Source organism: Dermacentor andersoni, chromosome 3 (genome assembly GCF_023375885.2).
Source record: "Dermacentor andersoni chromosome 3, qqDerAnde1_hic_scaffold, whole genome shotgun sequence".
NCBI classification, from domain to species: domain Eukaryota; kingdom Metazoa; phylum Arthropoda; class Arachnida; order Ixodida; family Ixodidae; genus Dermacentor; species Dermacentor andersoni.
The window spans coordinates 212,962,928-212,975,440 of NC_092816.1; the positions used below are offsets into that span (position 1 = coordinate 212,962,928).

General features: G+C 44.4%; 1 protein-coding gene across 1 annotated transcript in view; it reads left to right on the forward strand.

Moving 5' to 3' along the window:
* The window catches only part of LOC126524322 (endothelin-converting enzyme 2-like), a 203,761-nt gene that overhangs the window by 99,927 nt on the left and 91,321 nt on the right, over nt 1-12,513 (forward strand). Inside the window, exon 9 of the mRNA XM_072286991.1 lies at nt 3,201-3,293. Within this exon, the coding sequence (XP_072143092.1) occupies nt 3,201-3,293 (93 nt within the window). The remainder of the gene's footprint in view (nt 1-3,200; nt 3,294-12,513) is intronic.

Consider the following 12,513-nt stretch of genomic DNA (forward strand, 5'->3'; position numbering starts at 1 on the left):
AACAAGAAAATTATAATTTTAACAGCTCGCAGTGCCACCAGCCACACCACACTATCGTCATTCTAAAAAATTTCATTTTTCCAACAGCCCCATCTGATACCTTTCTCTTTTGCCAGCTGGTCAGAATATTCACAGTTTCTGCAATGTTTGTATGCGATTTCAATATAACGAAATTTCACTGCCACCGCAAACTAATACCGAGACATTATACGGAAACTTCCACAGATGCAGATGGTCAAAGGATTAAATTACAAGCCGCTGTTCGCAAACGCACCTCTCAAGTCACCAGCGGCGCAACAAGAGCGACCGCGGAAGTGGAGCCCCGTCATGTTCCGTACAAAATCCAACTGCGATAAGCATCATAAGGTCCTATCGCGGCCCGCACACTGTGTGCTTTAAGTGTGAGTGAAGACTTGCGAGGGTGAGACAAGAAAGAAGGCGGCTTCACGAGTGCCACCTTCCCGCGCGAACAAAGGGAAAGAGGAGGAGGGAAGCAATCTCACGGTAATGCGATCAAGCACGCGAGGGAGCAGGAAGAGGCACAGTGGAGGACAGGTTGGCACGCGTCTCGGTTTCTAGTGCGCATTTTGGCCGTGGCTGCGCAGGGCTCTAAGCGCAGCTGAGCGCATACGCAGCCTCACCCTGCTTAAGAGGTAATCTGCCGCGTGTGCAATGAGTGGGCGTGCCGAAACGGCAAGGCATCATGTAACCTATCTTCCCACGTGTTTAGTATTGGAGGTTGCACAATCTCGAGTGTTGGTGAGCCGTTGGAGTGAGAGGCAGACGAACCATTCGCTCTCCACTGCCGGCGCTTTTCACGAGGGAGACACTATCAGCCATTTGGGTAGATTGGGCACAAAAGCATGGCTGGCTTTGCTTAATTCATACCGTCGATGTGGAGATATCGATGTGGAATGAAACCGTATCATTCGTTGCCGACTTCCAAATTATCAAAAGGAATTGCTTTCTCATTCAAATTTGCTTTTTACAATTGTCCAATAATTAGGAAAATTCTGCAGCCCCTTTCCTTATAAGAAGAATCGGATTGGCGACCGTGCTTACTTGCATAAAAGGTCGAATTTCAATACACTGAAATTTCTATATATCGAAGCAAATTGCCGATTTTACCGACTTCATTGTATCCAGGTGTATCACTGTCTCTTTTGCTTTTCTCAATAAGCACTGTGTGAGAAACGGCTGTGCGTTGAGTTGGGCAGGAGTGTGCTCATCTAGGCCAAGCGGCCCATGTCGTGAAAGGAAGAAGCCACACAAAGTAGCAATGTGTTAAGAAAGCATGGGGCAGGCATTACCAAGTCACAACTGGCAGCTTACCATTATCCTTGAAAAGAATATTGTAATATCAGTGCATTCTGCAAGTACTAATTAATAAGGTTGACAAGCTAAGGCCTGCCCAGTGAGTAACAGGACAAACAGTTACAGGTGTAATGGACAGGAGGATGGACAAATGGGGGTGGACAACATTCTAGTGGAGATCAAGCGGAAGAAGTGCCTAGAAATGAACAGACGGAGTGCCTACAGTGAAGTGCTGTTGAAGGAGGTGCTGTGATGAGATTAGGTATACACGAAGTAGTTTGCTGGCACAAGGTAGTTAAATATTGCTGGGAGTGGAAAACATAGCATACGCTCACTGCGATAGAATCCAATGGTCCAAGTCCGTTCCAAAAGGCGTACAACGCTGGAGCTCAGGCACACAGTGGAACATTATGGTAGTTAACAATGGATGCATATTGAGGACCTGACACAGTTAAATACAGTGACTTTCATGCAGGCAGTAATGTGATCATTCAAAAATCAATTTGGTGGCAGCCGCAGTTGTCAATGTTGTGGTCAAAGACTACAGTCATTCCCACAAGTACGGCAGGCGGCCAGGTATAACAACCAGCACATGCAGTTGTCTGACTCCTGGACCTAGCACCTATCTAGACAGGTTGTGCTTTCAGGGACATTTGTGCAGCAGCACGATAGGTGTCCAGCAGAAGGACAGGTTTACATGCCATGCCAGGAGCTCTAGGCTGGACATGTAGCGAGGAAGAGCTGGCCTTGGAACACCATTTAGGTCGTAAACCACACTATTTTGAGACATGCACTGTGTGCTGTTGATTGTGTTCTTTGCCAACGCACCGTCTTTTCTGTTGTTTTCTTTGTACATGCCTACGTCCTACAAGAAAAGGCATGGGTCTGCAGGAAAGCATGCGTACAAAAAAGGAAAAAAATACTGGGCATCAGCTGACACAGTGTAGAACTGCTATTGTGATACGCATTCAGATTGACCAACTGGTCCAGCACATCAGTAGGCTGCATTGCAGCATTTCTTTTTTCCCTCTTTCTCACCAAAACTAGTCCCTCATGCTATGTCAATGGTTGAATTATGGTCATACACATAATGTGTCCTGTTTGTCGTCTTGTACTGTTGGCTCAGAGAATCTTGAACGACTACTGAGAAGCATTGTTCTCAGTCACTGCGTATGTTCGTCATTGGTACCGTCGTACCTAAATTTTTACAGAACATTGGTCAAGAATGGTCATTTATCAGCTTTTTCACACTGAGTGAAGCAGTCAAGATGAAATTAGGACTGTACGTTTCATTTTGAACAATAGGTTCTGCGACACCTGAACTAGGCCTTAAATGCGTGCAGAAAAAAGGGAACATGAATGGGCCCCAAAATATTGCAGCAAGTGGCTAAGGGTCCAGCTAGTGATGCAGGCAAAACATGAAGGAGAGACCAAGGGACCACGGCAGGGCTAATGCCCGCCCCCATCACACTGAAAAATTTCCAGTTGGCAACAAGATCGGTGCCCGAAAAATCTACATCGCGCAACAGGAAAAAGCCAGCGTTGCACCAACCAGTCTGAGACTGATTTTCGATGCTGGAAAAAAAAAATTCTGTTTGTCACAAGCCAATCAGGATGCGGAATTACGAGAGAATGGAGGTGGGTAGGAGTGGAAGCTGCCCTTCCTTGTAAGTGCCCAGTTAGCTGTTTTGCAAAATGGTGCAGGCGTGGCCGGCCACATTGTTGTTTGCAGGTGTACTTGATGCTGTTTTCTGAATTCATGCTGTGCTTTGTGTGTTCATAAATGAAACTCGTTGAACGATTTCCACTTTTTGCTGCCACTCTCTGCCTTTGTGATATGCAAAGTGTTTTCAACAGGCACAATTAATTGCCTTCGATGTCTGCAGGCGGAGGCCCTCGCTCAACGGGTGAAGAAGGCGGCCATCGAGAGTGTGGCTGAGGTCGCATGGCTGCCCGAGAAGGGTGCACTTCGAGAAAAGGTGATGAGTGCTACCACCTTGGCCTGTCCACACTCCTTGAAACAAGAATGGCAAAGCAGTGAACAAATAGTAATTTTTTACACCAAATGGAACATGAGTCAGAGCACTGCCGGAAGGAAATCGAATGTAGAATACTTTTCAAATAGTTCTTGAATTTTCAACAGCCTTGTTCACCATGCAATAATACAGTCAATCTTGGATATATCCCGCTCTGAAATATTACCTCCATTGAACAGTTGTAACACCCCCTTGGAGATCCCATGCAGATGTATAGGGCCGTGCGACACATGTACCGAACTCTCATTCACCGCCACATACATATCGAGCTTACACTGCGCCACTACAAGTCCATTTCTCATAGTGGATGCACGATCATTTCTTGCACCATTGAAAGTAATAGCTCTGTTTATGTCAGATGCTGTCAAACAATGCACTAAACCTGAAGGGCAGTACAGAGCAAAGATAAGCAGGGTGCGTGTCTCAGTTTTGCTTGGCGATGCGGCATCGCCACCAGTAAATGTTCTCTTCAGTTTTGCTCACTGCACTTCTGAACGGATCGTGCACACTGCGGCCATTCGTTAGCAGCACATCACCACACGGCTTCAAGAACACGAAAGCCTCCCGCTCCTCCACAAGAAAGCATGCACGACACCGACTGGCAGGAGGCCTGGGATGCCGAACTAGAGATGGCTGTGCTGCTGGGTTGGCCTTGCAGACAAGAGCCTTCCACAAATGGTATTTTAGGGTTCCACAAGCAGCCAAACCGAATCGGTCTCCAACTTCCTACCTAGATTACGTGTGAATTAACGAAACCACCACAGGTGAGATCATCTCAATTGACAACAAAGTAATCTGGTACTTCAAAAGTCACCTCAATTATGTCCAAATTCATTAATATTATGAAATTGCTAATCCGCAGTTTTCCTCTGTCATTACCAATGCTCTTACAGCTGCCACAGCATTGGTTTCCTGCAGAAAAAAAGTATCTTGCATCAATTAATCTTTGGTACACACTTAGTCTGTTAAAATGCTTGCAAGAAAAGGACACCTTATGCAATGCAAAAAATACAAAAAGCAACCAGTTAATCTTAATCTACATAAGTGTTATAAAGAATACTCCAACACATGAGGCAAGCTGCTTAAGGCCACTAAAGTACAGTACCTTGAAGATAAAATAAAGTAAGCCGGGACCAACAGTAAACAAAAGTGGCAAGTTGTAAATTCCTTTCTTGGCATTTTGACTTGATAACCTTGATTCACTCAGGAGACCACGGGTTTGAAAACTCGCATGATATAGCAAATGCTTTTAATGACTCATTCTGCGTCAATCCACCCCACCTGACAGATTTCTCAGCTACACATGCTGCCCACGTTTACCTCACACTTTCTTTCTTTATCCGGCTTCGCCCGAGGAAGTTTACAGTCATCAACAGTATAAAAAACAGAACCACTGGACTGGGTTCTTCCCAACAGGGCTGAAGAATTATTCCTGAAAATTATTCATGTTTTTGAGAAAGGCAACATGTGCCTAATCTCTAATTATCACCTTATAGCAATTCTTTCATTTTTCAGCAAAATTATAAAAGGAATTCTTACAGGATGGTTCAGAGGTTATCTAGACAAGTACCATATTCTTTCTAAATATCAGTTTGGCTTTAGACAAGGTTGCTCAACTGAATTAGCTAAAAAATCATTAACAGATGGAATTAAAACTGCCATCGACACCGGTAACATTGTTGGTGGCTTATCTCTTGATCTTTCAAAAGCGTTTGACATTCTACATGACATTCTACTTAATCTGTCAGTATAATGAGGCCCCCGTTAAAATAATTTGTTGTTACTTTCATGACTCAGAACAAATGGTATACGTGTCTGCCACCTATTCTAACCCTGAAACCATCAAGGTAAAGTAATAAAATGGGCCACAGTTGGTGCATGTTTGTGATTGCATTGCACTGAGTTTTACACTGCCAGGGTTGTAAAACTCATCAAGATGGCAAGTTGGGCCAGTTGGTTAGGACTCATAGTAAGGTTTGTTATAGCGCAACACAAGACACGGACAGAAGGAACGTACAATACGACGACACAGTGCTGACTCCCAACAGATATTTTATTGAAGACACGTCGAACATATATATAGGTGCCAGTTCATAACCATGACATGCACAAGACACAGAGATACATCGAGGCAACTCTGACCAACTTATGCATAATCAAAATTGACATAGCTAACGCAGTTCCTTGTCATGAAGAGCGATAGACAGTTTGCTGATACCTGCCTTGTCTCTAATCTTTATATTGTAAGCCTCAGTGATTTCCCTTGTCAATTGGCTTGCGTGTTTATAAATGACATTAGTTTTTTTTTAAAATAGGGGCGACAACCGCACAACTTGCAATGCTCTGGGAGATGGAAGTGGCGCAACCCCTTGAAGATTTAGGTCATGATCCCTAAGTCGAACATTCACACAGCGCTTCGTTTGTCCCACGTACTCTCTTCTACAAGATAATGGAATGGCATGTCCAGCCTGCTCAGTACAACATAACCGCGAACTAAAACCATCAGTATTTGCATTCCTCTGGGGTCCATAGTGGGTCTGCATTCATTTCTAATTATATTAAACATCTTCTGCAACATCTTGCACATTCTACTTGTATAATCTCTACATTCTACTTGTCCATGCAGACGATACCGCTATTTTAACTGTTGCTAAACAGGCGGATTTGCTGTTATCTAAACTTAATGACGACTTGATCAATGTTGTTGATTGGTTCAGCAAGAATGAATTAAATATATATGCTAGTAAATCGTACTTCGTTATCTTTTCAACAGCTAATCAAATTACTCCTACCAGTATCTTTGTTTCCATAGGCAATACTCAAATTCAGGCCACTTCCAGTGCTATGTCCCTCGGTATTGAGCTGGACGAGCATTTCAGGTCTAATTCGCAGGTTGTGTTCCTTACCCAGAAAGCGGCCTATGTGATTAGAATCTTCCTAAAAATTCCCCCTTTTCTTTCATTCTGAAATTCTGTTGTCGCTTTATTACACTTTCTTTCATAGCAATATTATCTCTTACATCTCATCATGGGGAAACGCATACATTAGCCATTTATCCACTATTCAGCACCTTCAAAATCAAGCAGTAAGTATAATAACCTTCATCAGCTTCATGTCCAATGCATCAGCTTTGCTCTTCACACATGGTATTTTATGGGGGCAAAAACTAAATGAATATTTTTTCAGTGTTATCATAAATAGATTTCCATAAACTTCCATTTCCTTGACTAACTCAAATCAGTTTCCTCATGTACCACCGACCTGCTTTGCAGCATTAAATAATGTCCTCTTACCTGAATCCAGGGCCAATTATGCCAAGTGTACTGCAAATTTTTCATCAGTTTCATTTTGGAATTCTTTGCCTGCAGGTGTACCTCTTTCGTTACCGCGCCTATAAAAATAGCTCAATTTGATCAATGCTTTTTTTCTTTTACACATTGTTAAACATTTATGTTATAACTGTTCTACTAGTAACATCATTGCATCGTCTTAAATGACAACTGAAGTTTAACTATTTGTCAAGTTGGACAATTTTTGGCAGGTGGGGGAGTCTGGAAAAATAAAACTTCGACTGGTGATATCGTCAAAACTAGCCTCCAGTGCTCCTAGCACTTCTTCAATTTAAAAAAATGCTAAATTTTCACTTTGGCTGACTCTGCGACATAATTTTAACTGACAGTAGTAGTGAAGAACAAAAGCTTCTCTGCAGTTGTCAAGTTTCCGATCCGACGTAATAGGCTGTTTTAATGATGTCTCAAACAAAGTTTATGCTCAAGATTGTGTGTTGGTTTAATAATTGTGTCCAACTAATATGAAGTGCAACTTTATTTTTAACACCGTGAGTTGCTTTTATACATCAGCAGTTCTACGGCGTATTTACTAATTATTGCAAGCAATCCTCCCGTTGCGTGGGGTTTCCACTCACAGAGCCGATTAATGACCAACCTTCGACCGAAGATTGACTAGCTGTCTAATATATTGTAATAAACTGAGTATGACGAGGTAGCCATCCTTGTTTATTGTCACTTCTTCTTCTTCTGCCCCGCAAACCTGTCCTCTTCGTCTTCTCCCTTACACTACCCCTCTTTTATGTCTCGCCCCTCCTGGGGTGATATGGAAGGATATTGCTCACAGCTGCAACTTCCAATTGTACACTATTCATATACCCAACAGTCTTGAGTACGCCTTGCTGCACACACATTTTCACGACCTGGAACGAACCAAGAATTTTTATGTCGGTTCCTGGTAGTCCCTTTCGGACAAAAACAAAGTTGTTTAACTTGATATCAGGTATATGTCCACGATGCCTCTTGTTGAACTGGCATTTCATCGCTTCGCGATACCTGCAGCACTCCTCGGTGGTTTTTGTTCGTTCAGTTAGCTGAAGTTTGTGGGAAATTCCAAGCTCCTGGTTGGCAGATAGTTTCCGCACTTCACCATACCCGGCGAAATGGAGGCTACATCCAAGGCTTGTGGTATGTGTCCAGTTATGGTGTATAACAGCTGCTTCTAGGCAGCACTTCCATCCACCTCGGAAATTTGGGTACGTTGACATAAACTGCTTTATATCACGGATAACCCTCTCCGCCAATCCATTGGCTTGGGGGTGATATGGAGAGCAGTGCCGCAGCACAACCCCACGACTGTCTGCCCACTGCTGAAACTTCTTGCTCATGAATGCGCGTCCGTTGTCAGAGACTATGACCTTCAATTTCGAAAACATCGCTCGGTCAAAAAGCGTAATAACACTATTTGTATCTTCTTTTCCAAGGCGTGCAGCTACCATTCTTGTGCATTGGTCGACTGCCACTAGAAATGACTGTGTTTGGCACACACCTTCGCTCTTTTTTTGTCAACTCGGCAAGGGCCACATGCACTACTTCAAAAGGTGCATCTGAGTGAAGCGGTAATATGAGCTCGTCCGGCCGTGGCCGGTACTTTGCCTTATTGACCTGGCACAAGTGACATGACCGAACATAGTTGTCTAAACCTCTGTGGAAGCTCATTATAGGTTCGCCAGAAACCATCATGACCGCCAGAGTCGGGAGTGTCATGGTACATGTGGAGCACCTTTAGAACGAAAGTCTCTGGCACCACGAACCTCCCATTGGGAAACTGTAGACTTTCGCATCCTTCCCATAGTTTCATCATGTTTAACACTTCATGTGTAACTTCAACCGCCAGTCTTGATAGTGCATCTGCATCCATCAACTCGCTGCCTGCCCCTTGGATAGCCTCAAAATCATACTGCTGCAGTTCGTTTATCCAGCGCACCAGCTTTCCTCTTGGCTCCAACTGACTGAGGAGATAGGTCAGAGCCTGATGGTTCGTATACAGTTTGAATTTTCTGCCGTCTATGTACGATCTAAAGTATTGCACTGCCATGGGGACGGCAAGGGCCTCTTTCTCCATCATAGAGTAGTTGAGCTGAGAAGTGTAGGAATGGTACCCTACAGACTCGAAGTTGTTGATTTAGTGGAGAACTACAATCTCTGATGCAGCACTGCCCCTGTACCATAATGTGATGCATCTGTGTTCATTTCGAACGGCAGGCTGAAGTCTGGTAGCGTTAGTACTGCGTTAGACGAGATGCGGCGCACTAGTTCTTGATAGACTACTTCACAATCATCGGACCAAATAAAGGGAACATCCTTTTTTGTCAGCTTGGTCAGGCACTTTGTCATCTCTGCAAAATCCTTAATAAAAACCTTGAAGTGCCCTGCTAGTTCAAGGAAAACTCGCAGCGAATGAAGGTCATGCGGCTTCGTAAGCGTGGAAATCCGATGTACAGACTCTTGTTTGGTACTTTTGATAGCACCATCGAACACTCTACCGAGAAAAAGGACCATGGGCTGAAAGAAGTCACCCTTTTTCTTCATTTATCTTGAGATCCGCATTGCTGAGGGCTTGTAAGACCTTCGCCAGGAGTTCGCTGCGCTCCTGCTCAGACCTACAATACACAATGATGTCATCAATGTAAACATTGCAAGAAATTCTGATATGTGGCTTTAGATCATTGTTCATCATCTTCTGGAACCATGCGGGTGAGTTCTTCCAGCCAAAAGGTAGTCTGTTATATTCGTATGTATCGAATGGTGTCACGAATAATAATAAACATTACCAAGCTTTTTGCTTCACTTTTGTATCTGATCATGCACAGTTGACAAAAGCAAGTATTCAAACACTTATGGAGAAATATCCGGAATAGTGTATAGTGAATGTTGAATTAGCGATCAGAAAAGTGCAAACTCGGTATGCTGTAGTAATGGGCGACTTCAATGCAAAAGTGGCGGAAAAGCAGGCTGGAGAACAACCAATTGGCAACTACGGCGTCGATTCTAAGAACGCTATGGGGGAGATGCTGGTAGAATTCGCAGAAAGGAATAAGCTTCGAATAATTAACACCCTTTTCAGGAAGTGTAGCAACAGAAAGTGGTCCTGGAAAAACCCTAATGGTGAAACAAGAAATGAAATTAATTTCATACTTTCTGCTGATCCCAGCATAGTGCTGGATGTAGAAGTGTGAGGAAGGGTAACGTGCAGTGATCATAGGTTAGTGAGGGCTAGGATTCACCTCAATTTGAAGAGAGAAAGAGTAAAATTGGTCACGAAGAAATAGGTCAGCCTAGAGGCAGTAAGGGTAAAAGCAGACAAATTCAGGCTGGTACTTGCAAACAAATATGCAGCCTTAGAACAGAGAGATGAAGATGACATAGAGAAAATGAATGAAACCGTAACTAGGCTGGCTTCAGAGGCAGCACTTGAAGTGGGAGGCAAGGCACCAAGGCAACCAGTAAGCAAGCTCTCCCAAGTAACAAAGGACCTAATAAAGAAATGACAAAAAGTGAAAGTGACCAATTCAAGAGATAAGATAGAATTCACGAAATTGTCAAAACTGATCAACAAGGCGAAAATAAGTGATATTTGAAACTATAACGTGAAAAAGACTGAAGAAGCCGTAAAAAGTGGATGCAGCCTAAAATCAGTGAGAAAGAAACTTGGCATAGGACAAACCAAGATCTATGCACTGAAAGATAACCAGGCCGTTTACATGAAGATGCGGACTGCTTTTCGCGCCATCCTGTCAACCCTCCTGACGTTTCTGCAGCCGGCATACCTGTCACCATTCTCTGTCTGGCTGCTTTTCGCGATATTGGAGCCAAACAACGTCGGGACGCCTCCTTGCAACACCTTATTCACCGACTCACTTCAACGACGCCCGATACTTCCCTTCGCATGTTTGAACTCCAAGATGGTATATTGTACCACTCTAACATGCACCCGGACGGCCCTGACCGACTCTTCGTTGGGCCTGAGCATCTGCATCAGACTGTTTTTGCCCAGCTTCATAATGTACCGATTGCCGGTCACCTTGGTGTGTCACGGACTTATGACCGCGTTCGTCGGCGCTTCTTTTGGCCTGGTCTATACCGTGACGTCTGCCGTTATGTCGCTGCATGTGACCTTTGTCAACGGCGCAAAACCGACCACACTCCCTGCTGGTTACCTTCAACCACTTGACGTACCATCAGAACCATTCTTCCGTGTAGGTGTTGATCTTTTAGGCCCTTTTTCTACCTCTGCTTCGGGAAACAAGTGGATTGCTGTAGCAACAGACTACGCCACTCGATATACAATCACACGGGCTCTTCAGACAAGCTGTGCAACCGATGTCATCGACTTCCTCCTTGAGAACGTCATCTTTCACCACAGCGCCCCTCGACAGCTCCTCACCGACCGAGGCCGCTACTCTCTTTCTAAAGTTGTCAATCACATTCTACACTCATGCGCGACTAAACACAAACTTACCATCATTTGTGGATGCTTACCATCCACAAACGAACAATCTAACCGAGCACCTTAACCGCACCCTTACTGACATGCTGTTCATGTATGTCTCTGCTGACCATCGCGACTGGGACGTTGCGCTGCCGTTCATTACTTTCGCCTATAATTCGTCTCACCATGATACCGCAGGCTTCTCTCCATTCTTCCTCTTGTTTGGCTGTGACCCTATGCTACCTTTCGACACTGTTCTGCCTGCTAGTCTGAATTCCATGGCAGACAGTGTCGTCTCCTGACTGGAAGCTTACCATTATCATTGAAAAGGGAGGCGTACAATCAGTGCATTTTATCACTGCTGACATATAGGGCAGAGACTTGGAGACTGACAAAGAAGCTCGAGAACAGGTTAAGGACCGTGCAAAGAGCGATGGAATGAAGATTGCTAGGCATAACGTTAAGAGAGAGAAAGAGAGCTGTTTGGATCAGAGAGCAAACGGGTGTAGACGATATTCTAAGTGACATCAAGAGAAAGAAATTGAGTTGGACAGGTCATGAAATGCGCCGGTTAGATAACCGATGGACCATTAGGGTTACAGAATGGGTACTATGAGAAGGGAAGTGCGGTCGAGGACGGCAGAAGACTAGGTAGAGCGATGAAATTAGGAAATTCGCGGGTGCTAGTTGGAATCGGTTGGCACAGGACAGGGGTAACTGGAGATCGCAGGGAGAGGCCTTTGTCCTACAGTGGACATAAAACAGGCTGATGATGATGATAATGAGTGAGTGGCAACTACAGTGAAACCTTGTTAAACCGTAGTTGGCCGGAGCTCGGAAAAAGTATGTACTAAACGGTAGTACTGCTTAAAAGGCCCCTCACCAGGCCCCATAGCAAATTTTGGTTATATGATAGAAGCTGTTACATGACCTCTAAGGAGAATTCAGCTGCAAGAATTTGTCACATTGGTTCATTAATAGCTGAGATAGAAATATTTTAGTGCTGGGAACCCATGATTTCAGGAGGCGACTGCCACTGCCAAAAGAGACACCCTTTCCACTTGCCCCGTCTAGCCTCTGCAAGCGAAATTCCTTCCTTGTGTTCTCATGTTCTCACATACCAGACCTCAAGGATCACATGACACATATGTCACGGGCCTCGCCTTCATCTATTTCCGCCTTGCTTTCTTGCTGCGCGGCACACTTCCACCGATGGTGGCGCACGCGAGCTGTGATTGTCTTGTGTTTTGCGCAGTACACGATTGTGCATGCTCTGAACGAGGACACCTGACTAGCAGTATAAGCCAGTGCTACAAGAACATTGAGGCCGGCACAAGCGGATCACAGAGCATGATCACGCGCTGGAACACGCTAGAAGATGACA